The sequence below is a fragment of the Kwoniella shivajii genome, chromosome 5, assembly GCF_035658355.1.
Source record: "Kwoniella shivajii chromosome 5, complete sequence".
Lineage (NCBI taxonomy): Eukaryota > Fungi > Basidiomycota > Tremellomycetes > Tremellales > Cryptococcaceae > Kwoniella > Kwoniella shivajii.
In genome coordinates, this window is record NC_085912.1 from 1,141,122 (window position 1) to 1,164,474 (window position 23,353).

A 23,353-nucleotide genomic window follows, 5' to 3' on the forward strand; every position below is an offset into this window, starting at 1 on the left:
GCGGCTACCGAGGCATGTTGATGTATGGTCGTTACTGCATCCTGGAGCTGGGGAGAAACGTGCAGGAAGAGGATTGTTCAGTGAGATGACGATGAAATGAGAAAGTGAAATGCGTAAATATCATCATGGCGTAATGTTTTGCGAGAATTAACATTCGCTAGGTGGCAACAACAATCGAAAAGTGGAGGTTGTCCACCGGCATGTTGTGAAAAAACAATGATATATAATGTAGCAACGGTCTCAAGTTACCAAGCGTGCATATATGCGTTGCGACTGTATGGTAACACATGCATAGATCAGATTACGACTGATAAGATCCAAGATGCGATGTACTATTTCTGTGCCATTTTCACAGAGACTTCGTTTACATTATCCATTCTCTCAGTGTAATGAATCTCTTCAACCGCCCGCAATTTCTCAGCTGCTTGTTCGGGAGTCAAATCACGCTATGTAAAAGATGCTTATCAGCTGTGCCGTTAAATGATAGTGTAGAAGCAAAAGAGGAATCGTGATTTTGTTTCAATGCAAATAACATCTGCCGAATACGATTGCTCACCTGCACTTCAGCCATCATCTCAAATCCAACTAAGAACTTCCTTACGCTGGCACTTCTTAACAGTGGTGGGTAAAAATGGAAATGGATATGAGCTACATCTGATTCAGACTTGAGTGGCGGCAGAGGTGATTGGTGTAATCCCATTGAATATGGGAACGGGCATCTGTGAGAAATGCTTAGCTAAGCAAAACCTGATATCGGAAGCCAATGAAGGGATCTTACGAAAACAAATTATCGTATCGGACCAAGATCTTCTTCAAAATCCTCGCAAGACCCTGTATCTCTATCTGGGTGAGCTGCAACAGAGACGGGATATGTCGTTTATACGGTAGTACTAGATATCAAGACATTTTAGCAGAGTCCCTCCGAGATCGCTACTGTGTTTAGTTGCATCTCATTCGGTGGAATACCAGAAACCTTTGTACTTACATATCACTTCATAAGGCCAAGTAGCCCAAAATGGTACCAAGCCTACCCAACCACTTTCCTCGTCAATCGCGACGATTCTTTCTTTTCTCTTGACTTCCTCCGCGGCATATGAGCAGAGAAGGCAAGGATGACCATCATCCCTTGTTGGGTAGGTGGATTGAGACGGTGACGAGAGGTGGTATGAGCTGGAGGAAGATAGGTTTTGTAATTCGGTAAATGGTTCGTCGGGAATACTGATTTTTCAAATTAGTTAAAGATGTTTTACTATAAAAAAAGGGGAACATGTGATCAATCTTGACATACTATGAGAGTGACCAGACCTGATCAATCGAAATGTTAGCTGTATTTCTTCAGTTTGCAAAGGATAAGGGATGAGCTGACCTGTCCATGTGGATGGGGGGCACTAGCTCCCATCATCGCTCCTCGATTCTGTCAAGAATGGCAAACGTCAATGATGACTTGGTCCAGGCGAAGTGGTTCTACCGTGTTGACTTACCTCAAATATCTGTACATAACCCTCATCACCTTCCTTCCTCAATTGTTCACCTTCATCCACGTAAACTCTTTTCCATTCTTCTATTATTCTTTCTATCTCACTAGGTACCATTCTCGCTAAAGTCAAGTCATGCCTCGGATGAAAGCAAATGACTTTACATCTTCCTCTGACAGGTTGATTTTGAAATAGACTATCTATCGGTGAAGGGTTCGACGATGGGACGATAGTAGGTAATGATTCAGGTAAAAGTGCTGGATAATCATTTGGAAATGTCTATTTCGGTTCGGTTCAGCATGATCAAAGACTTTTGAGTGAGCGGAGCACCAGCGTATGAAGATGCGATGTGACACGAGTGCATGAGAGCGATGTATGGACACTCACAAAGGTATCATCGTATTTTGGATTGGTGAATCCACCACTTCTCTCATTACCAGGACATAGATTACATTCTTTATCGTATGAGGGTAAAGATGCTATCACCGGTTCTTCAGTCTGGCCCTGAAGCACGTTCACGTCTATCAGCTGAAGTCGCAGTTTAGGTATACTCATTGTTTGTCGTAAGTGGGACCACTCACTTTCCAAGGTCGCTTCGTTCTGTGAGGTGAGACCAATACATGTTTACCTGTTAGAGGATTAACTATTTCAAGATCCATTTGATCGTAATCAGCCCTTAGTACCCCGTGTACAGAGAAGCACAAGGAACATACATCTACGATGAGGATGCTCTGTAGGCTCGAATGGGACATGAAGATCGTCAGCGCTCATGATGGATCCACCTTTTTGACAGGACATGCACACATATGTATATACTGATGTTCTCCTTGTTTTTTTTGGCTGAACATTGTGATCGGTCCGTAAATCCCGCAACGACACTGAATGATGCGGCGATCTCCGTCACTCTCAATCAATCCATTATGACGTATGATCATTCGGGGGTTTGTAATGATTTAATTACGATATTAGGGAAATATCCAAATCATCATAGAATATGTTGTAATCTTGGCACAGAGAGAGAGAGGGGAAATGCACTCTTGGCATCGCCCCCCTCCCCTCGACAAATTCATTTATACTCGAAAACATCAATCTTTCATCTTTTGACTCTTCCTTTCTACATCTATATCTCATCACAAATCAAATATGCTATCAACTGTATCCCTATTATCACTGGCTGTATTACTAGGAGCGACGGACGTGGCGGCACAAAGAATCTGTTACGATGGTTACGGTGAGTTTTTCTCTAAATTTGCGATTCGATGGTGGCGAAATGATCTCGGTCCATCCTGATCTCATTTCTTGTCTTCAGGACGTCGATACTACTGCAACAACGGACTAGCATGGGGTGCGAGATTAGGAATTGGCTTGGGGGTGGCTGCATTAGTGTTGATAATTTTTGCGCTCTGCGGCTTTTGGCGTCGAAAGTGAGCACAAACGTTTTCATCTCTGTCCAATCTCAACGCTCAAATTGCTAATATTCCCCCTCTACCTTATCAGGCAACTCCGAAACCAGTTTTCCAAATACAAACCACCAGCATTACCATACACTGGTAACGATCAAAACGGACAAAACCCATATGCCAACAACCCACCTCCTCCTACAGGACAAGCTGGATCTTATTATAACAACTCGAGTTATAATGGGAATCCATACGGTAACTCACCTGCCCCTCCTGCTCAGACTTATCAACCTTCAATGGCTGGTCAGTATACCGGTGCTACCAATAACAACCAAACCCAGGGTAATGAAGATAACGAACATGGCTACGAATGGGAACAAGCTAGAGAAAACGAAAGGTTAGAAAGAGAACAAGCTAATGGAGGTGCAAATGCAAATGCAAATGCAGCTCCCGCTCCTCCTGGCTACGATATCGCTACTAGTAAGTTTGGTTTTTACTCTTGCAAAATTAGAAAATGAAACCAACTCACGAGTGAATATTTTAGGTACACATAATACCGGAACCACAAACTCAACTCACTATCAACCTCCCGCTGGTCCTCCTCCAGGCAAAACTCATTAAGTTGCTAGAGACACGACGATGATAGTATCATTATCTAGTTTAACAAAAGTGTATAACAGTCGATCTAATTAGAGGAAAGGAGCAATTAGTAAACACGTGAGAAGTGCGATGGATTTCAATCTTATATATGTTACAGTCTCCGTTTATAATGCAGCACGATTCATCACTGTGAATGTCAGAGCGGCCCTACCTTCGAGGAGAATCTGAATAGCAACGAAAGCAACGTCGCCCACGCTTTGTAGTGAGAGACTGAGCTTGGTAAACAACGGAATGATCTGTACGGTACATGTGGTATCAGACCGAGATCGCAAATCAAGATGTGGATTCTTAGTGTAATCTCAACTTACAGATACGATTTCTCTGAAAAACATGTGGAGCAACATGAACGCAAATGGATATAGCATCTCAACTGCACCTACACATATGAACAAACATGAGATCAAATATGAGCCACCAGAAAATCCAGAATTCCGGTAGCGATTGATAATCAGCTGCACTAACAAATATTGAGATGAGACATAGGACTGAGATGATGGGTGCTGACCGGGGCGGTGTGTCATGAGATTTGACGATGAGAAGATGGTCTAGTATACATTCTATCGGTTGCGTTTATGTACAACATTTGGGAACCTCCTACTGTTCGTATTGATACATCAATCCGATCGACCCATTTTATTTAACTTCTTTCATCTCACCAATCGATTTATCCCATCTATATAACTCGCCTTTACCTACATTGTACTGGTAATAATTTTCTGTTGCGTATTTGACTATACCTTTTCTAAACGTAATGTTTATTCTACCTTTTGCTAATTTTCGTTTGGGTATTGAATGTTGCCATTCATGCTGAGTTCTACCTTTCATAACTACCATATCTCCATCTTCCAAAACGAATTTTTCGATTTCGACAGCTTTTCCCGTCCTTGGATGATTCTTGTAATTTACATGTCTTAATAAGAAATCACGAGGATAACCAAGTGTCAATGATGCTATAGTAGGATTAGGTCCTAAGAAAGACTCAGAATCTGAATGATAGGATATTGAATCTACCCCTGATGAATAATAATTTACTAAACAAAAATTGAATGTTGATGATGTAACTTGCTCGACTATGTGGGACCAAGCAGTGAAGGAGTCAGCTCAGATTGAATGCTCTAGGATGAGGTTCACTTACCTTTCCTCATTAATCTTTGTAAGACTTCAGGTATAGCTCTAGGATTGCATTTCTGATAACCTGTCCACGGAATTATAGTACTATCTTTCCCAAAAACAGTAGTATATCTAGGTGTATTTATATTTATACCTCTGACTGTATACTTAACCCTATACCAAGGCAATTCGTTCAATAGATAATCCATTAATGGTTTCGTAGATAATGCAGGATCTATAAATCCTTTATAATACAACAAATCTAATTCGGTAGTTGGATTGTGTATTATCTGCGGATGGACATTGAAGTTTATTGGTTTTAGATTGGATGGTATTTGTGATAGTGTGAAAGGGTGATTGAAAGTTGGATTTGGAGGTAGATGATATGGATGATTTGGTATGGTAGAAGGCCAATTTATTGATAGATCTTCGTCTGTCGATTTGTATTCTACAGCTTTGGATTTACCTTTATTGAGTATGATACCGGGGGATGGACGCTGGTTTTGGACATCGTCTTTATTTTCATCTTGATCTTCGTCTTCGACCAGTGTGATAGGTTTGTCCTCGCTCTTCCCATCTCCTTGCTCAATTCGGTTTTGACGAGTGGACTTGACAGTACGAGGTGAAGTCGGGGTTATTTTGGATTTCGGTTGGAGAAAACCAGCTAGACTGGCTTGCCTCTTAGCTGGTTTAGGTGAAAGAGTTGAGGTTGACGATTCGATAGACCGCTTCATTGCGTTAGATTATATTGGACCGTATCTAGATATCTTGTGATTTTTGGTCAAGTTTGGCTTATTTCATTCATGTCAACAAAACTAAATATCTCACTTGTAATGTTCATGCTCTTCATTCGATCGTCCATCCCAAATTCATCACCGATCAATCAGTTCATAGTGACTAACCGGGATGTAAATCAGATTATTACGTAAATCGCTCCTCTACCGCTTGTTCTACACGTGGTCTCGAACGAATTCTCAGATTTTTTGTTTTACCTGTTTGTGATACATCTTGTGTATATGACGTTTATAATATCATATTATCGTTCAGGCTCACTACAGTAACGTGAAAAAGTGGCTGCAATCAAGCATAGGAATCGTACGAACATGCCTAAGAATACAACTGAACATAAATTGGAAGCTGTATCTGCAGCGACTGCATCAGCTTCCACTTCGACTTCGGCCACAAATAAAACGAAGAGGAAGAACGTACCGAGAGATGATGAGGATGATAGTGGATCGGATTCAGGTAGCGATGTTGTAAGTATCTGCTCTTGCTCAACCATGCTTCAGAGTCGTTTTTCTCTCACTTTTGAGAAGGACGGAAAACACTCCTCTATCATGGGCAAACTACCAATGAGCTGATATCGTGGATGCTTATAGAGCATGATCAATGTTGATTTTGATTTCTACAATTTCAACCCTGATGTCGATCAGTAAGTCCCGTTCTACACCTCAATCCTTTGATCCTCTTGTGGACCTTCTGTCTTCTCCATTGCACACTACACTTGGCTTAGCATGTACTGACCAGGTCGCAATACCCACTGTAGAATCGCAATAAAACGACTTGTCAGACAAACGCTCTCGCACGATGATGAGCTCATAGATGTTCATCCACTGGCAGATTTGATCTTGGCAGAAGGTATCAGGTTAGGTGCTGGAAGTAGTATCAAGACTGATGGAGAAGACAGTGATCCATGGGGTTTAGTCGCGGTTATTGATATCAAGCAGAACAGGGTGAGTGAGATTGATTAGGAACCACCCAAGCCTTACCACATGTGTCTATACGAATCATAAGCTTACTGTTCCCGTTTGATGGCACATAGGATCACCCAGCATTCGCTCCATTCCTGAATTACCTATTATCAACCCTCCCTTCCATATCTCCGCTACGATTATTACTTGACCCAAGTTCATCTCCCGCTCACGCATCTAAACCTGCCCTCATATTCTCACTGCGGATGTTAAATCTCCCTTTGCCATTGATACCACACCTATACAGGATGTTGTTGAGTGAATTGAAGGATGGCGGAGCAGACTTTACAGATTATATCATTTGGGGAAGAGGATACAGATTGGAGGGTGAAGAAGAAAGCATGGGCTTGGATATTATTGACACCAAGTGAGTTGACAACCTTGTCATACCGTCTGATGGAATGAGAGTAACGTAACCCGCTACATCTCAATCCGAACAACTCGAGATCGGCAACTGGGATTATTCGGCTGATGAGGGACAAATTTCCTAGTTCGAAGAAAAAGAAGAAAGGTGGTGTTAATTCGCAATTAGCTTTGACAGCTGGAACTTTCCCTTATCATCCCGAAGAGGAGTTCATTGACAAAGTGAGTATTCCAAATGAAATGCAACTTTCACTCCATTCTCGCTAACGTCTTCCCGTTTGAAATAGGTCGCAACTCACGTCCACACGTATCCTTTCAAGACTGCTCCTAAAAGGGATGAAGACGCTTTCGGCGTAGAACAATTCGGTCGATTGGTTCTTGTTTCAGATGACAAGCTGGCAAAAGCAGTAGAAGCTATGCAAGCTGCTTGTCAATAGATAAGGCAGAATAAGTCAATGTCGTATGGTCTGAGTGTTTCTTGAGTACATCAGAGATGTCGACTATAACTTGCGAGTAACATAATGGGCATACTGTAGTCCAACTCCACGAGAGATGATATGCATTGTATACGACACTGTTGCGTTGATGATACAAACTCAACAGACATTCACTGTAAACAAGCCATCTCTTATGCACTACCATTTTTAGCTTTCTCCTCGAATTTCTTCTTCATCTCAAAGTAATTCGTATGCAATCCACATTCGGTTTTTGATTTACCTTGCCATCTACCACTTCTTTCACCTGCATCGGCTGCGTTTGGATCTGGTGGAGCTGTAGAATGGACATCGCCAATAGATTTATATCCCTGATCGAGTAATGGGTTGTATGGCACGTTTCTACATAGTATACCTTGGTCAGCTACCAAGACGTTTTACGCAGAGATAGAGGAGGAAACCATCATGTATTCCCACGAATCAACTTACTCGTCGTCAATATACTTTTTCACATCCTTATAAGACCAAGTGATCAATGGATTGACTTTGATCAGGCCTCTTTCATCAACTTCTAGGACAGTTAAATTTGATCTATCATCACCTTGACTTCTTCTCCTTCCCGTTATAACAGCTTTCACATTTAATTCTTTATACGCTCTTGCGGCAGGCTCAACTTTAACTAAATAATCATAACTCGCTTCATCTTTTTCCCAAAGTTTGTCTCCATATTCTTTGGCGAAGTCTTCGGGATTCGTAGCGTTCAATGGTTTATACGTGTGCAATTCTGCTAAGTAGTTTTCGGAAGCTGTTCGGGATAATTCAACTGTTTCGGTGAAGTGATGAAGTGTATCTATGAATATCTAAATGCAGTGGAGAGTCATGACTGTCAGTATAATTATCTCATCCGTCTTCTTCAAAGCTCGAGTGAGGATAAAAAGAAAAGATCCTGGATTTGAGGCTGCCGGACAGCTCACTAATGGGACTAGATGAATTTCTTCCCTTTCCTGAGATATCTTCGATATCATATCCAAAGCAGCTGTACCGGTTCTATATCCAAAACGGAAAAAAAAAAAAACACGACAAAATGATATGATCTCAATCAGTAAAAGGTCATTCATTCTCTCGGATCGAAATCGTATCAGAAGAGTGATAACTCACAATCCAAATGCTGTAGTTTGGTATAATCCATCTAAATTATCGATAGCCCATCGTAGTATATCTTGAGGTGATTTACCTTCAAGTTCTTTATTGAATTGAGCAATTTGCTCAGTTGTATATTGAGGTGTGAGCACTTCGTTTCCTGACATTGTCGCTAGGGTCGTCTTGATCTTTGGTACTATGCTTTGGTATTGTGTCGGCGTGAGTTCTATGGCAGTGACGATTGAAGATATGTCTTGAGACGCTGAACGTTGATTGTCAATTGGGATTTAGACGGGGACGGTGAGGTTTCTGTGACTTTTCAGGTTATTTCGGCTAAGGAAATTGCGGCTAAGGAAATATGGTTGGATGTCAGTTGTCTGATAGGCCAATGACTAAGAACGATTTGACTGACCAGTTTGACGTCTGTCAGAATAGCTTGTAAATGAGAAATCGACGATGTCTAATGAAGTGTCAAGATTATCAATCAAGCTAGCAACTGATTATGCTATTTCGAGATCACCACACGTGATTCCCACGTGAGTTCAACATGCTGTTTACGTAATATCTTCTTCCCCTATGCGCGTGGAGGTTTGATATTCCTCCACGTTCGAAGATGAAAGACGAACAACGGAAAGTTCAGTAAATTACAACCTATTACATTTGAATACAATAGCGAGTCGTGAAGAGAGACACTGACAAGTCTTCAAAACGATATACCATACATTGATCATCATCACTGCCACGGCTCGATAGACTGGACTAACAAACTCTTCCTCGCGAAAATAGCTGTCGATTAAAACGAGCTCGAGCACTGAGCACTATCAACCATCCCATCATGCGACCATCGCACTTGCTTTCTCTACTGCTACTGCTCCTGGCACCCGCAATACAAGCTGCGGTATTGGCAATAGATTATGGAGCGGAGTTTACCAAATTGTCATTGATCAAGCCTGGTGTACCATTCGATGTGGTGCTGGATAAAGATAGTAAGAGAAAGATATCAAGTGTGGTAGGATGGAAGAGGGATGATAGGGTGTTCGGAGCAGAAGCCAAGATGGCTGTGAGTGACCAATGCTTACTTATAGATATGAACCGGGGAAAGAAGACTAACGAAGCTGCTATGACATTTCTGTTCATCGGTGATAGGCGACTCGTTTTCCCGACACACATTTCCCATACGTCAAGCCCTTACTCGGTTCGACATCACAACTTCCATTATCACTTCACCCTAATCCACCTTCACTTACCGATGATGGGGTGTTGATATTCCCTCATCCATCATTCCCAGTACATTTGTCGCCCTCGCCCCCTTCCACAGATGAAGTATGGACACCAACCGCATTACTAGCTCATCAAATATCGTATTACAGGCACTTGGCCGAAACGCTTTTACCCGCTGGAGTCACACCCGAACCTATAAATCAAGTGATCGTGACAGTTCCATCATGGTGGGATCATTATCAACGTAAAGCATACAAAGATTCATTGGAATTACAAGGTTTAACTTGTTTAGCTATGATAGGTGAAGGTACAGGCGTAGCTTTAAACTATGCAATGACAAGAAATTTCCCTGACTATAACTTGGAAACTGGTCAAGGATCAAAAGAATATAATGTCATCTACGATTCGGGCGCTTTATCAACTACTGCAACCGTTTTAGCTTTTTACCAAACAAGTTATCTACCTACACCGAAGAGCAAAACTCCAATCAATACCACGCACATAGAAGTTTTAGGTGTAGGCTGGGAAAACGTTGGTGGTGTTTTACTTGACGTTGCCATACAAGATATCTTGACAAAGGATTTCATAACTAAATCAGGTCAAAAAGATGTCATAAAAGATAAACGAGCAATAGCTAAATTAGCTCGAGAAGCAAGTAGGGCTAAACATATTCTAAGTGCAAATCAAGAAGCCAATGTAGCGGTGAGTTATGTTGTACAAGCTTAATCATGACACAAAAGAACCTTTAATTGACAGAATTCACATCGCATAGATCGAGTCATTATATAATGACATCGACTATCGATCTAAAGTCTCCAGAGCTGGACTTGAATCAGCTGTTGAAGGTTCCATCCCATCTTTCTCTCATCCAATAACAGCTGCCCTGGCCTCAGCCAACTTGTCATTGAAGGAAATCAACTCTGTCATCTTATTTGGTGGAAATACACGAGTACCTCTAGTTCAATCCGCATTGAAATCAGCTCTCGGCGGACGGGATGATATAATCGCTCAAAACGTTAACACAGACGAAGCTGCTGTACTCGGAGCGGCTTATTATGGTGCTGCGTTAAGTAGAACTTTCAAGATGAAAAACATCAACTTGACAGAAACAAGCGTATATGATATCATCATGGGCGAAGAAGTTATTTTCCCTTCAGGAAGTAAATTAGGTGAAAAGAAAATTATCACCTTACCCATAAATGAGAAAGATGAAATAACCATTGATTTCGCTCAATCAACACATACCTCTCAAACTCAATCCAAGACTATATCGGAAAAAGACGCTAAAACAAAGCCCATCTTGTCACTTTCTGTCGTTGATATACAGTCTACTCTGAAGAACTTCACCTCACCATCACCTGTAGTTCAAGTAACTTTGAAATTAGATCAAAGAGGATATCTTGCTGTCGCGAATGCGGTTTTGACATTCAATTCTTCTATCGAAGATACCAAAGAAGGTAGCGGAGTAGCCGGTGCTTTGAAAGGTCTTTTCAGTTCGAAGAAGGATAAAGAAGACGAAGAAATCGAAGACAGCTCAACAGAGGACTCTGTCGCAAAGGAAGATAAAAAGGAAAGTAAGAAACAAAAGGTAGCACTGAGATTCAGAGAAAAACATACTGGTATTAGACCGATGACGGGCGAAGAAAAGAGGACCACACAAGCTAGGTGAGTAAACGACGGATGTTTTTCCGGTACCCATCTATCTGAGTGTATCAAACTGATATGTATACCAAACCCATTTATGTAGACTCTCGTCAATAGCGAAGTTCGAATCAGCTAAATTCGCAAGAGAAGAAGCCAGAAATTTGCTTGAAGGTTACTTATATCGATTGTCAGGTTTATTATCTCCTGATTCCGAAAGCAAAGCTTTACATGAGTATGCCACCAAAGAAGAACGGTCCAAGTTGCAGAAATCAGTTGACAGCGCGATGGAGTGGTTAGGCGATCACGCTGAAGAAGCTGATGAGAAGACACTCAGGGCGAAGAGAGCTGATATAGAGTGAGCTATGTTAACTCATTTGGAGAGAACTTCAACACGCTGACTTCCCGTTCATCTGCGAAGAGCAATTGAAACACCTATAATCACTCGATTCACCGAGTTTGTTCATCGACCAAAAGCTATCGAAGCGTTCCAGCAAGCGATGTTTGCTTCAAGAACATTCCTCGTCGAAGCTAGAAAAAATAACACCATAGCATTAGAAGCTGTCTCCAATTCAACACCTGAAAATCCAGCTATACCCCCTAAATTCACCGAAGAGGAGTTGAAAGGCGTAGAAGATTTGATGAAAGATAACGAGATTTGGATGGATACCTTGATGCAGAAACAAGTTAAGCTTGATGATGATAAAATGAAGGATCCAGTCATCAGATCTGCGGAGTTGGATGAAAGGGGTAAAAAATTGCAGATGACTGTGAGTGACATGAACCTATCAGTTCTCACCAAGCATTTGGCTGATATACGTTGTTCAATGCTCTTTAGGTTCTCAGACTAGTTAATAAGAAAGCACCTCGAAGACCTCGACCATCAACAGCGACAACATCAACCACCTTGGCATCACCAACGGACCATGGTCCAGAAGTTACGGAATCAACTCACTCTGAACCTGATCTGGCGGAACCTTCCACCACCTCAACAACTCTAGCCTCACCGACCGACAAAGGGCCAGAAGTGACTGAGGTGACTCAAGAGACAGGAGAAAAGATGGGTAAGACTTATACTCAAAAAAGTCAACCCTCGGATAAAGGTCCCGATCCACCAAAGCATGAGGAACTATAGTATATACAAAAGGAAAGCAGAGTAGAACTTAGATGGATTATCGATGCATGGTATATCGCTTTCAGCTTTATACATACACCTAACATCCAATTTATTTCTTCTCTGACTCCTGAGGACACTTGAATCCAAGCGACGCACAACGACTACATCCAATTCCTCGCTCAAAGCTCCCATCACACTAGAAACAGAGTTTTGATATCAGCGCCTGAACTTGCCGTATGGGTAAAATTTACCACTTACCTTTTTTTTGTCCTGTGAACAACAAAGACAGCTTTTCTTGTTCCTTTGGACCCTTTGACCGTTGACGAGTCGTGGTGAGCTGAATGCGGAAGGGGATTTCTTTTTCTGTGCCCGGCCCTTTTTGTTCAAGAAAGGTTCAATGGAAGCAGCGGGAAGGCCACGTTGTTGAGGAATGAAGAGGACATTCCTTGTGAAACAAGAGGCCATTGTATCGCTAACCTCCGTAGGGCCGGTAGATGACGATCCGCTTTCCGAAGTGATGTCAATGAGAGGAGGTGTAACCATATTGACAGGGATTTCGAACTCATCAATGAATCGCTGGAAAGACTCCTGATCCATCATTGGACCCAAACCCATGGGCTCGGGGACAGGTGCCTCGTAGTTCTGTCCAGACTGACCTTGCATGTTTTGGATCTCATCAATGAATCTCTGGAGAGACTCCTGATCCATAAATAGACCCGCATCAGTGGGCTCGGGGAGCTCTTGAACATTATCGATGGGCTGCTCCGGGAGGGTGACGATATTGGAGAGATCGGGGAACACTAAGGGTTCCTCGATGGGAATGAAAGGGTCATCACTGTCCGAGTTGTTACTCATTTCGACAGGATGTGCGGCTTCTGGTTGACCCGAAAGCCACCAGTTAAGATCATATTCAACGGTTCCAGGGGCCTGCTCCACTTGGGAGACACCTTGAGTCTCTGGGAGAATGATAAATTCACTCGGGTCCAAGATGTGATTTTGAACATGACGCGGGGTGATCCAACTGAAGTCGATTAAGCCCGGAAAATTGTAACAGACTTCATTTACATAATCGAAATGCTGTTGAAGTGTGATGTCGTCCCAAGACATCTTATCGAGATGCTTGATTGCGGTGGGGATTGTGATGTGTTATGTTTGGTGCAGCAACTGAGTTACTACACACGTAGAGGGTGGCGAAGGATTTGGAGTGTGATGGATGAACTGCTAGCAATGGAATCTCAAAACGCTATCTATATATCTTCGTTCAGCTTCTTGCCAATGCGTCTCTTTGCTTCATTTCGAGTCGGCTGAGAAACATAGTTGCGAATACCTATAACGCCGTGATCCTGTCCCAATCAATGATGTGTGATCCAGTACCAAATGTTCATCTAGTCAACCTCACTGTCTCACCAACAATGCAACAGAAAGTAGGGTTGATAGATGTTTCGAACGTGAGATATCCAAATCTATCTCATTTCCTACGGGTGCGTCTTGGAAGGTTATCGTGACATAATACGAAGGGATGAGCGGACAAGTGCCGAAGTGCCTAGTTCCCCTCTACCTGTATGACCAATCTGCGGTGTCATATTCCGCTAGGAGGTATGAGATGCGCACGATACTCGTACAGTAGATCAGCTGCAAAGATAATGGTAATTCGATTGATAAGATTCAGAGAATCGGATGATACAGTACTGTAGTAATTCTCCGAAATTAAGACTCACTTCACGTGCACGGACGAATATACATCAGACCAGCAGGGCGTCTCTCTGTACCTTGCTGCGTTTCACTACTGCCCTCCCTTCCCCACCGCGCTCCTTAACTCCCCCTTCCCAGCTCTCTTGCTCGGCTTGCTCCTTCACTTCCTTCCCCTCCCCCAATCCTCCTGTCTGCTCGCCCTGTTTCTCCCTGTTTCTCCTCGCTCCTTCTATATCTCCATACCTCTCTCCCCCACCCTCTCTCTCTCCTCCCCTTATTGACATACTGCCTATGTTGTAATCGAATGTGCATGTTCCATTCCTGTATAAGTTGAGAGACTCGTAAGATATAAGAATGACACATCTCTACAACGGCTGATTACAGAGTCTCATCTTAGGGGAGAACGGGGAAAAGTGGGGGAAATTCTCCACTTCAAAAGTCAAAAGTCAAAAAACCTTAAACCTTAAATGGTGAATTAATTGCCACTTGAATCGCATCACATCACATCGCATCGAAACGAAACTGCATCAGCTACAGTGACGATTGTACAGCGCATAGAATAGGACATGATGAGGTTGAAACAGATGCTATACGGTGATGTAATGATGTCCACCATCACTCGTACGAGAAGTATGCATGTGAATCGCATCAGCCTTCCAGAAAAAAAAAGAATTTTTTCAGTCCTCCTCCTGCTCCTTCCTCGCCAGTTCAGTCACTTCCCTTAGGGCATTAGATCGTACCTATATCTTCTCATCAGATGTATGGGAACTTACGCCCGTGGTTCAGGTCCGAGTCAGATCAGTTTCTCCTTTCATCTTACAGCGTCGCCCAACGCTATTGTGATTTCACACGTATGGTATGCCCCAGATCTAAACCCGAAGGAACTTCGACATACCCATCGGACATACTACCCGCCGGTTAACCTTCGTGGGTACGAGATCTCAGATCCCTTTCCCTCAAATCTATCAATAGCTGTGCCATAGATTTGAAAATCCTAGTTCATCAAATCGTCATCAGCTACAATATAAGACAGTCACACTGATTTTCTCCAGACTTGTCTCTCCCTCAATCTCCACCTTTTCGACAACATCGTCATCATCTTTTGGTCTGACTAACACAATCATCCAGTCAACGTGACTGTTGATCGGATTGATCTATCTTTCTATAATGCCGATGATTGTGAAGAAATCACCAACCAATAAAAACAACAGATCACTCATCTTGAGACATACGTTGAACGACATTCTACAGCTCAAGACACTGACTGATGTCACGATATTCCACCTTAACATAACGCCGACAAGGCATTATATTTTGGTGTCATGATCAGCTGAACATCAAGAAGTCAGCATGTCAGATCGTGACGTGGGATTCTTTTATGGAAGAAGCAAGCACCTCTGCGGGTACACGTATCACAATGCTTTAACCTATTGCATCACCCGACATACTAGATATCATATTATAAGCAATAGTGGTATACCCTGCTAAGACCACTGTATACACATCGTAATGGCGTCGTGAATTAACGTAACATAACCATTATAGATCGTCCTCAGAATCGCCATGCACTCTCACCTATTCATAAAGGTAATATCATCAGCACGGTATCAAGAGATTATTCAAGACGAAAAGCTCAATAAGACGTACCCTGTATAAGCACGTGAAACCGCCACCCCAATTACTATCTACTTTGAGAATGACTACACCAACTTTGATATCTAACGACACGATGTCATCCGGCACAGGGAACGTCTGGATATGCGAGATGGAATGAGGATCATATGTTATTGTTCCTAGTGGTAGATGATCTGGTGAAGTCCCAGATCTGTCAAAGATCGCGTTAGCAATCGCACCTGGTCTCCATTCTTTATCCGTGGATGATTGGCCGACTACTTACTCGTTTCTATCAGCCCAATACTCATTCAATCTAGCCTTATCTTCTTCGGTGTCTACCACTCCCATCTAGGTAAGGCCCCTTCATCAGTATTTGGTTTTCTTATAGCTTGAAATCGACGAACGATTTTTACTTACGACTTGGATGACTTTAGGAGCCGTGCTCATATCCAAAGCCAATTCTTTGGGGGCATGTTCGATTGTGAGATCCGTCACCTTGATCCTTCTGGTCAACATGACACCTAAACTACCTTGATCACCTTTGAAAGGCCAACAACTGCCTACCGAGATATCTGGATGTAAAGCTGTTGCTGGAGGTCGACCTTGAACATCCTTGGAGCCCATGACTAATTTACCTACTTTCGATGCGGTCGAGAGCACCAAAGTATCAGAAGTAAGTTGAGGTATCACTCTTGCGCCTGCTGTAAAGAGGGCATAATCCGTTCTAGCTAATGTGTCTTTTGAATATTTGAGTAGAGCAGCATCGATGAGGTCGTTGAATAGAGAGGTGAGGTCATCGCCCTTCGACGTCTTGATCGTCACACTTGGCTTGGCTGGTGGAACGGTGGAGGGAGATGATGCTGCTGCTGAAAAGCGGATGGAAGACACTTCTGAGCGAAGTGATTGCAGTTCACTGTGAAGTATATTTTGGAACATGTCTTTGGACAAGAATTCCGATGATGATGATCGTTTGTCGAACACTTCCTCCGCCCAAGCTCTTACTTTCCCTTCATCCATTTCGACTTTTCCTACGACCTTCTCAGTTTTGGCCGAACCGGTTGATGATATAGCTTGTTTGACCAAAGCTTCTGTATCCGTACGAGACATCATGACCTTCTTCATCTCGCTCCAAAACCTCGGATCGATGTCTACAGTACCTCTGGAGTTGACCTTGATAGGTAAAGCATCAGGGAGTATCTTTTCTAGCGCTGTTCGTAGTCGTCCGTCATCCAAAGCATCTGTCACTTTCTTCTCTACCTCCCCTACACGAGTCTTCAGTTGCTGTACTTCTTGATCCACATTATCCATTGACTTGAATTTGCCTTCCGTTAACGCAATGGCAGACTCTGAACTACCAACCCGATCCACCAAGCCTTTGACTTCCGCTCGCAAGGAATCGAAAGAATGCTGTAATGACTTGACACCTTTATCCCCATCTCCGCGAAGAGCTTCTACCCGTCTGGTTTCCACCATCAGGGCATTTTCTAGATCGTCCATTCTTCCTAGCGTAATATGTGATGATTGTCTGTTGTCTGACTCCCCGTTGCTCAGTGACTTCAGCAACTCCGATATGTCGTCTGTCACTTGTTCGAGCGATGTGAGTCTCGCGGCGATTTCGTCAATAGAGCCTGGCGGAGATCGAGGCGCTCTGTATTCTCCTTTTGATCTCCAAGGAGCATCCAACGCTCGTAATGCCAGATTGAGGGCGAGGATTGCACCCAGATATTTCCACCAATCTTGTTTGATATGTCGAAGGAAGCCTTTACCGGAACCGAACATGGTCTTGGACGGACGAAGAAGGAGTGAGCGAAGGAGATTAGTGATAAGTTCCACTACGAATTGCAGACCCATCACCATGCCATGTAAAAGGTTGGTAATGATCGTTCGAAGTGAACTAGGTCTTCGGCGGCGAGGATGGAAAGTTGGAGCAGGTGATTTTCGATTATCAAGTCTAGGACTCAACGCACGGTTCAAAACCTGCATAGGAGTTGGAGACCTTCTATACCCATTTGAATAATCTATTGCCGGAGTAAGAGCACGTTGTGATCGATTTTCATATACTTCTTGCTCTTCTTGCTCTTCTTCTTCTTGTTGTTCTCCTTCACTTCCTTCAGCATAATCACCATCACCAAGTTGCTTCCCGGTTTTCCTATGACGGGGTTGGATACCTAATCCCATGCCTAGATAACCTTGACCTTTCTCTTGTCTTTTACCTCTTGTATCTGCTCTTCCATCCAGTGCACCTCCTCTCACTATCCCTTCGCCATCTCCTCCTGAATCAGATTCGTAAATCTCGTCATCTTCAGTCGGGCGATAGGGCAAATCTTCTGCAAAAGCCTTTCCTTTCCGTCTCTTGGAGTCTGATAATCTAGGTTTGGTTTTTGTTTTTAGCGCCTGTGATTGAGCTTGAGCTTGTCTAACAAATTCATCTTCTTGAGCATAATCATAACTTTCTCCTGAATGATTTCCTATTCCAGACCCGTTTCCATTACCGAGAGAGGAAAAAGATGTGAATCCACCTGAATTATCTAAATCTCCAGTTTCATTTTCCTCTTCGGTCGAGCGAAGGAAGAATCGCACAGGTGATAGAGCTCTAGCAGCCGATGCTAGTTGTTCTGCGGGCGACCGCGCTCGTTGCGACCCTGCTCTTTTCTGAGATGTACCAGAAGAGGTGGCTCTATGAGATGAAGAGGTGAAAGATTGGAATGATTGTTCATTCGGGATAGGTAGATGTTGACCTGTCTGAGCAGCGTGGAAAGCAGCAGCGATACTATACAGGAATAACGTCAGCTGAAACGGACGATCAAAGCGAGTTCGCAGGTGACTTGATGGATGCCCAAAGTAAGAAGAACTGCGTACTTTACACTGGTATCCTTCAGACTTAGAGAAAGGCTAGTATTCCCATTCTTGCTATTACGAGAGTTGGGTACTTTGAAGGAATTGCTATGACGAGGATATTTGTGAGCATGAGCTAAATCACCCTCCAAGCTGTACTTCTGATAGGGTGACAAGGGAAGAAAAGCTCACCTTGTCATACTCTCACCATCCCAATCATCATCGCCTCTATTACTTCGGGCACTTCTCGTACTTCTAGCAGGCGAAGGAGGAGGAATAGATCTTCTGGGCGCCATACTGAATGTGCCTAAAAACCAAGGTTCTACTGGTGTGGTACGATCTTACTGTGATCGGCTGGGAGAGTAGGATACAACAATAGCTGCTGAAAGGTACTTCTGATATGAAAGTGATGAAAAGTGATGAAAAGTGATGAAAAGTGATGAAAAGTGATGAAAAGTGATGAAAAGTGATGAGAAGAAGCAAGGGATGTTTTGCGACACAACAAATTGGTCGTCAAGGTAATGTTGTTTGTTTATCCGAAACACGTCGAATTTGGCGTTGAATGATTTGCTCCTGTTGCTCGGTGGTGCAAGTTCGAATCAAGCTGGAAAGAGCTTTATAGAATAAGAAGGAGGAAAAGAAGAAGAAGAGTGTATGACTGGTGGGATGTTCATGTGATGCATGTATGCTTTCACTTCCTCGTCGACTACTTTTGTTTTTGGGATGGGATGCATGGATGGATGGATGATTGTATGTTGATTTGTTTTTCAGGGTAAAAAAGACGGTTATGAACACGTGGCAATCTGGCTTTCTCTAGTTGCTCTCCAGCTTTAAGAGGTAACGGTGATGATCTCAATCTCAAAGGCTCAATTTCAGATCCACATCACAGATCAAGCTGCTCATGAATAAGACGACATTGCGAGTGTTGTAGCTTCAAACTTCAAGCCCATCTAGCCGAATCACGACTTGTATGTCGTGGAGTGAACGAAGCCTCCTTTTGCAACTTCACTATTCTTCTTCAGTTCTTTATTTTGTCATGATATACATCTCGCCTCCCAAATAAACCAAGCACGAAAAGACCTTTCCCAACTCTCCCATAGCCAATTTGTTCTTTCCATATATGACAATAATGACATGTAGATAACTGAGAAAAACATTGACGAGTGACTTATCGGTAAGACTATATGATAAAAAAGGCCAGGTAGAATGTCAGCATATTGCCTACAATGATGATTTCCGCAGGAGAATGATGACTGACCTTTTGTCTCCTGGATCGGGCACCACGACCACCGAACTTCTTGGGCTCCATTCTTCGGGGATCAGCAACGAGGAGGGATCGGTCGTAAGCGATGAGGGTCTTTTTGAGCTCAAGGGCAGAAGCGGCGTCTTCGTTCTTGGCGTAGAAGCTATGAGTAATCATAACGACAGTCAGCGTTTGTCATCCTTGGTATGCCCCCCATATCTCCTATCCATCATGATACTGAAGCGCGAACACGGTCTGCCTCTCCTTCACCCTTCGATGTTCCGCTAAACGCTTGAAAGACGAATCTACTCACGCAACGATACCCTTGGCGATGGCTTGTCGGAGAGCGTAGAGTTGAGATACGTGACCACCACCCTTGACTCGGAGTCTGATGTCAAGGTTGGCAAGCTTCTCGGGACCGACAACGAGGATAGGTTCGTAGACCTTGTATCGGAGGACGATACTATTAACCGAAATCGAAAGGATCAGTATTCCGCCTTCCCTTGATCTCATTCTTGTTTTCTGGCCATTCCTGAAGCTGTATCTGCGTATCGAAAACGCCAGCTATCCCTTTGTATCTCTCGTTCTCTTCACGCCATATTCTTGTACTGCCTATCTTATTTCCATGACTGGGGACGTATCCGCTTTCTCTTCACTTCGTTCAACTCCCTACCCTCCTGATGGTGATCCTCCTCAATCTCTAGACTTCATCCTCACCGGTACCAAAGACTTGACCCTCCATCCATCTAATTCTCTGGATAGGTATCGAATAAGTTTCACTCACGGTTCAACGAGGGAGATAGGAGATCCGTTCAATCGAACGAGACCTCGACCAGGTGTGACGTGAGCCACGGCGGTGGCAGTCTTCTTCTTGCCGAAGGTTTGAACGGCTGACATTTTTTTTCTATTTATTGACAATCCAATCAAGATCCAAATTCCAAGTTAAGATGATATATCCAAAAGATCCCAACAAACAGATAATTTTGATTCAGTTGATGGTAAATTTGGTTTTCGACAGAAAGGGAAAAGGAATGGCAAAACACCTAAAGTCAGCAAACGGCCTGCTAGTGTATATCTTGGATAGTGGTGACGGATGTTGGGTTGTACTCACAATCTTGCTGTAGAAGAAGAAGGATATTAACACTTTCAAACTGAAAAAACGTCAAATTGGCTCGAAGCAACAACAGACACCTCTCAGTCCTGAGACTAGCGGTAGGGGTGGACCACCATACTGCATTGCTCACCGTACACAACGAAAGAGTCGTCCATGCTCGTAATAGGAAAGCGTGAATCATAGTAACGAATGTGGCACTATTCTCCGCGGAATTACAAGGTCATATACAGCGATGTGGCAGAGGCTCTTATCACCGAACAGGGTAATCTGTATCTCCGACTATCTCGATCGGGATCGAACGCGGCTTTCTTCGTTGTTTTTGCATTCGTTCTTTGGCTTTGTCCGCGATACGTTGGTCAATTACACCCAGCGTATGTAACAGTGCACCGCAACATCAAACACGTCAAGCATTCCAGCGTAATAGTAAAGGTGGTCTCATGTGATCTCAAGTCAATGACAGTTTTTACGTCAAGTACCACCTACCGATCACGGTCGCGACAGTGGAGTTCATATAGCTGCTCAATACCACTCCCGATTTATGCTTCTAAGATGGGTATCTATCATTAAGGCTTCATACGGTGAGCTCAAGTCACGCGCTCGCTCAAGGTATTTGCATCGCGAGATAAGTTTGAAGTTTTATTATCATTCATGCCACCAAAAGTATAATCACAACAAGAGTAACCCTTCCTTCTCCTACACTATATCCTTTTTGATCTACTTGAATTACAGTACAATAACAACGAGTTTCACCATTAAAGCCCCAGATATAATGATCGATTCTCGAATATAACCCCGTTATAGAGGGTCTATGTAGTACTGCCGCGATCGAAATCAAGGATAAAGATACTGATGAAGAAGGGAAGGTCACTCGATTCGAAACGCTGTTGAAAGCGTATATAAAAAGTATTTTTACAACCAATAAAAAATAAATAAAAGTTTACAGTACAAATAAACAAAGATATCAACAATAACAATTCCCCTTATGGTTCAGAGGATCTTAGTAATATCCATGACCGTGGGAGTTACCGTTTACAGGCCATCCATAAGCGCCTACTGGGGTAGCAGAACCTCCATAAGCGGAACCGGATGAAGAATCACCTGTCGATCCAGCATTTTGCAATCAGCATTGATCATCTTGAGGTATGTTAGGAATGAAAAGTACTCACCACCATCACCGGCGTTACCACTGGCGATGTTCAAGGCATCCAAGTTACCAGCAGCATCGGTGTTGTCATAGTACCATCTACCGTTGGCATAGTAAGGTCCAGCATTATTGTTTTGATTACTGAATGGATTAGGTCAGCTGATGATATACTCACCGGATCCCAATCAGCCGCGTGAGGCGATTTCGAAAGACAAACTCACATGTTACCACCGTTGGTATTACCTCCTACACCGGAGTAAGCACTTCCACCGTTGGAGGTGGTGACGACGGGTTGACCGTTGACGTAGGAAACGCTATGTCACATGTCGTCAGCAGATAGGGATATATATTATATAAAGAAAATTACCTGGTAGATCCGACACCACCGAAAGCGGTACCGGAAGTAGCTTTACCACCATCACCTGCATTTCCAGAAGCGACACCAAGAACATCATCACCACCTGCAAGACCACCTTGTTGAGCAGAGTTGTTCTCCGCAAGTGATCCACCAACCGAAGATCCACCTGCACCAGTATAAGCTGAACCACCATCTCTAACAGCTAACACGTCCCCTCCATATGATCCAGAAACAGGAGCAGCAGAAACGAGGACGGCAGAAGCGGAGATGGCGTAAAGAGCAAAAGTGATTGTAGTTCTCATCTTGTTTATTTTGTTTACGTTTATGTTTTGATTGTAAAAATCGAGAAAGAAAAGTTTTATTTGAATGAGTGTGATGAGCTAAACTAGCAAAAAAAGCGATTTGGAAGTTTGATTTGATTTGATTTGGGTTCTTTACAAAAGAAAAAAGTTGAATTAAGAAGCTTTATCAAAAGGCTGGGGCTTGAACAAAGATCGTTGTGATTGAAAAGTAAGAAAAATGTTTGGGCACAGAAAGAATGAAAGAGCGAACTGAAGTGAATGAAGAATGAAAAAGAATAACAACCTGGTCATGAAATTGGAGGGTTATATATATTATTTCGGATTGTTAATATCGCCCAGGTGACGCATGTAGATCCCTGATATTCATTCGATGTACAACTGGCCTAATCAACTGGCCCAGTCTTGTTTTTCGTTTGTTACTCCTTTCGTTCAGCTACCCTATGTTCAATTCAATGGGAAACAGATTGCGGTTCAGCGGTTGAAACAAGGCTGAGAAATGTCGGTTCGTGATTTCGTGCATATACCATTGCCACAGCATAAAACATCTGAATGGGAAAAATTGGTTGGTTTTCGTTTCAATTGCTATTTGTGAAACACAAACAGCTGACCTAGATGTTTCACTTCTTCATGAAGCGATGGTATTATTTCATGTGCGTCTTATTCCACCCGTGGGCGCACCGTGTATCTTCTGCATGCATTTTACACTAACTCACCCGTCTGAACATCCTGGACCTATACA

At 43.1% G+C, this 23,353-nt stretch overlaps 10 protein-coding genes across 10 annotated transcripts; 3 read left to right on the forward strand and 7 right to left on the reverse strand.

Annotated features, from left to right (window-relative positions):
* Window positions 1–332: 332 nt before the first annotated feature.
* IL334_004164 (galactose-1-phosphate uridylyltransferase) lies at window positions 333–2,246 on the reverse strand (the record flags this gene model as incomplete). Its single annotated transcript, XM_062935887.1, has 10 exons — window positions 333–446; window positions 557–719; window positions 779–890; window positions 986–1,218; window positions 1,289–1,305; window positions 1,367–1,414; window positions 1,482–1,754; window positions 1,863–1,979; window positions 2,057–2,118; window positions 2,189–2,246. 10 exons carry the CDS (start codon window positions 2,244–2,246, stop codon window positions 333–335), a joined length of 1,197 nt encoding a protein of 398 aa, XP_062791938.1.
* A 372-nt stretch (window positions 2,247–2,618) lies between these two features.
* IL334_004165 (uncharacterized protein) lies at window positions 2,619–3,496 on the forward strand (the record flags this gene model as incomplete). The annotated part of the gene is made up of 4 exons (XM_062935888.1): window positions 2,619–2,706; window positions 2,785–2,899; window positions 2,973–3,355; window positions 3,420–3,496. The coding sequence occupies 4 exons, from the start codon at window positions 2,619–2,621 to the stop codon at window positions 3,494–3,496; spliced, it is 663 nt and encodes a 220-aa protein (XP_062791939.1).
* Window positions 3,497–4,168: 672 nt separating this feature from the next.
* IL334_004166 (uncharacterized protein) lies at window positions 4,169–5,379 on the reverse strand (the record flags this gene model as incomplete). The annotated part of the gene is made up of 2 exons (XM_062935889.1): window positions 4,169–4,605; window positions 4,671–5,379. 2 exons carry the CDS (start codon window positions 5,377–5,379, stop codon window positions 4,169–4,171), a joined length of 1,146 nt encoding a protein of 381 aa, XP_062791940.1.
* A 369-nt stretch (window positions 5,380–5,748) lies between these two features.
* On the forward strand, window positions 5,749–7,196 carry IL334_004167 (uncharacterized protein; the record flags this gene model as incomplete). The annotated part of the gene is made up of 6 exons (XM_062935890.1): window positions 5,749–5,901; window positions 6,025–6,077; window positions 6,192–6,378; window positions 6,468–6,763; window positions 6,888–6,981; window positions 7,047–7,196. The coding sequence occupies 6 exons, from the start codon at window positions 5,749–5,751 to the stop codon at window positions 7,194–7,196; spliced, it is 933 nt and encodes a 310-aa protein (XP_062791941.1).
* Window positions 7,197–7,387: 191 nt separating this feature from the next.
* Window positions 7,388–8,500, reverse strand: IL334_004168 (phosphoadenosine phosphosulfate reductase; the record flags this gene model as incomplete). Its single annotated transcript, XM_062935891.1, has 4 exons — window positions 7,388–7,595; window positions 7,683–8,053; window positions 8,168–8,240; window positions 8,352–8,500. 4 exons carry the CDS (start codon window positions 8,498–8,500, stop codon window positions 7,388–7,390), a joined length of 801 nt encoding a protein of 266 aa, XP_062791942.1.
* Window positions 8,501–9,168: 668 nt separating this feature from the next.
* Window positions 9,169–12,330, forward strand: IL334_004169 (uncharacterized protein; the record flags this gene model as incomplete). The annotated part of the gene is made up of 6 exons (XM_062935892.1): window positions 9,169–9,393; window positions 9,480–10,256; window positions 10,327–11,219; window positions 11,302–11,553; window positions 11,617–11,965; window positions 12,034–12,330. 6 exons carry the CDS (start codon window positions 9,169–9,171, stop codon window positions 12,328–12,330), a joined length of 2,793 nt encoding a protein of 930 aa, XP_062791943.1.
* A 91-nt stretch (window positions 12,331–12,421) lies between these two features.
* On the reverse strand, window positions 12,422–13,419 carry IL334_004170 (uncharacterized protein; the record flags this gene model as incomplete). The annotated part of the gene is made up of 2 exons (XM_062935893.1): window positions 12,422–12,508; window positions 12,571–13,419. 2 exons carry the CDS (start codon window positions 13,417–13,419, stop codon window positions 12,422–12,424), a joined length of 936 nt encoding a protein of 311 aa, XP_062791944.1.
* Window positions 13,420–15,543: 2,124 nt separating this feature from the next.
* On the reverse strand, window positions 15,544–18,749 carry IL334_004171 (uncharacterized protein; the record flags this gene model as incomplete). The annotated part of the gene is made up of 6 exons (XM_062935894.1): window positions 15,544–15,579; window positions 15,652–15,829; window positions 15,902–15,966; window positions 16,036–18,388; window positions 18,478–18,561; window positions 18,646–18,749. The coding sequence occupies 6 exons, from the start codon at window positions 18,747–18,749 to the stop codon at window positions 15,544–15,546; spliced, it is 2,820 nt and encodes a 939-aa protein (XP_062791945.1).
* Window positions 18,750–19,633: 884 nt separating this feature from the next.
* Window positions 19,634–20,593, reverse strand: IL334_004172 (uncharacterized protein; the record flags this gene model as incomplete). The annotated part of the gene is made up of 3 exons (XM_062935895.1): window positions 19,634–19,859; window positions 20,010–20,159; window positions 20,481–20,593. 3 exons carry the CDS (start codon window positions 20,591–20,593, stop codon window positions 19,634–19,636), a joined length of 489 nt encoding a protein of 162 aa, XP_062791946.1.
* Window positions 20,594–21,807: 1,214 nt separating this feature from the next.
* Window positions 21,808–22,614, reverse strand: IL334_004173 (uncharacterized protein; the record flags this gene model as incomplete). The annotated part of the gene is made up of 4 exons (XM_062935896.1): window positions 21,808–21,908; window positions 21,977–22,095; window positions 22,176–22,268; window positions 22,322–22,614. 4 exons carry the CDS (start codon window positions 22,612–22,614, stop codon window positions 21,808–21,810), a joined length of 606 nt encoding a protein of 201 aa, XP_062791947.1.
* Window positions 22,615–23,353: the final 739 nt, after the last annotated feature.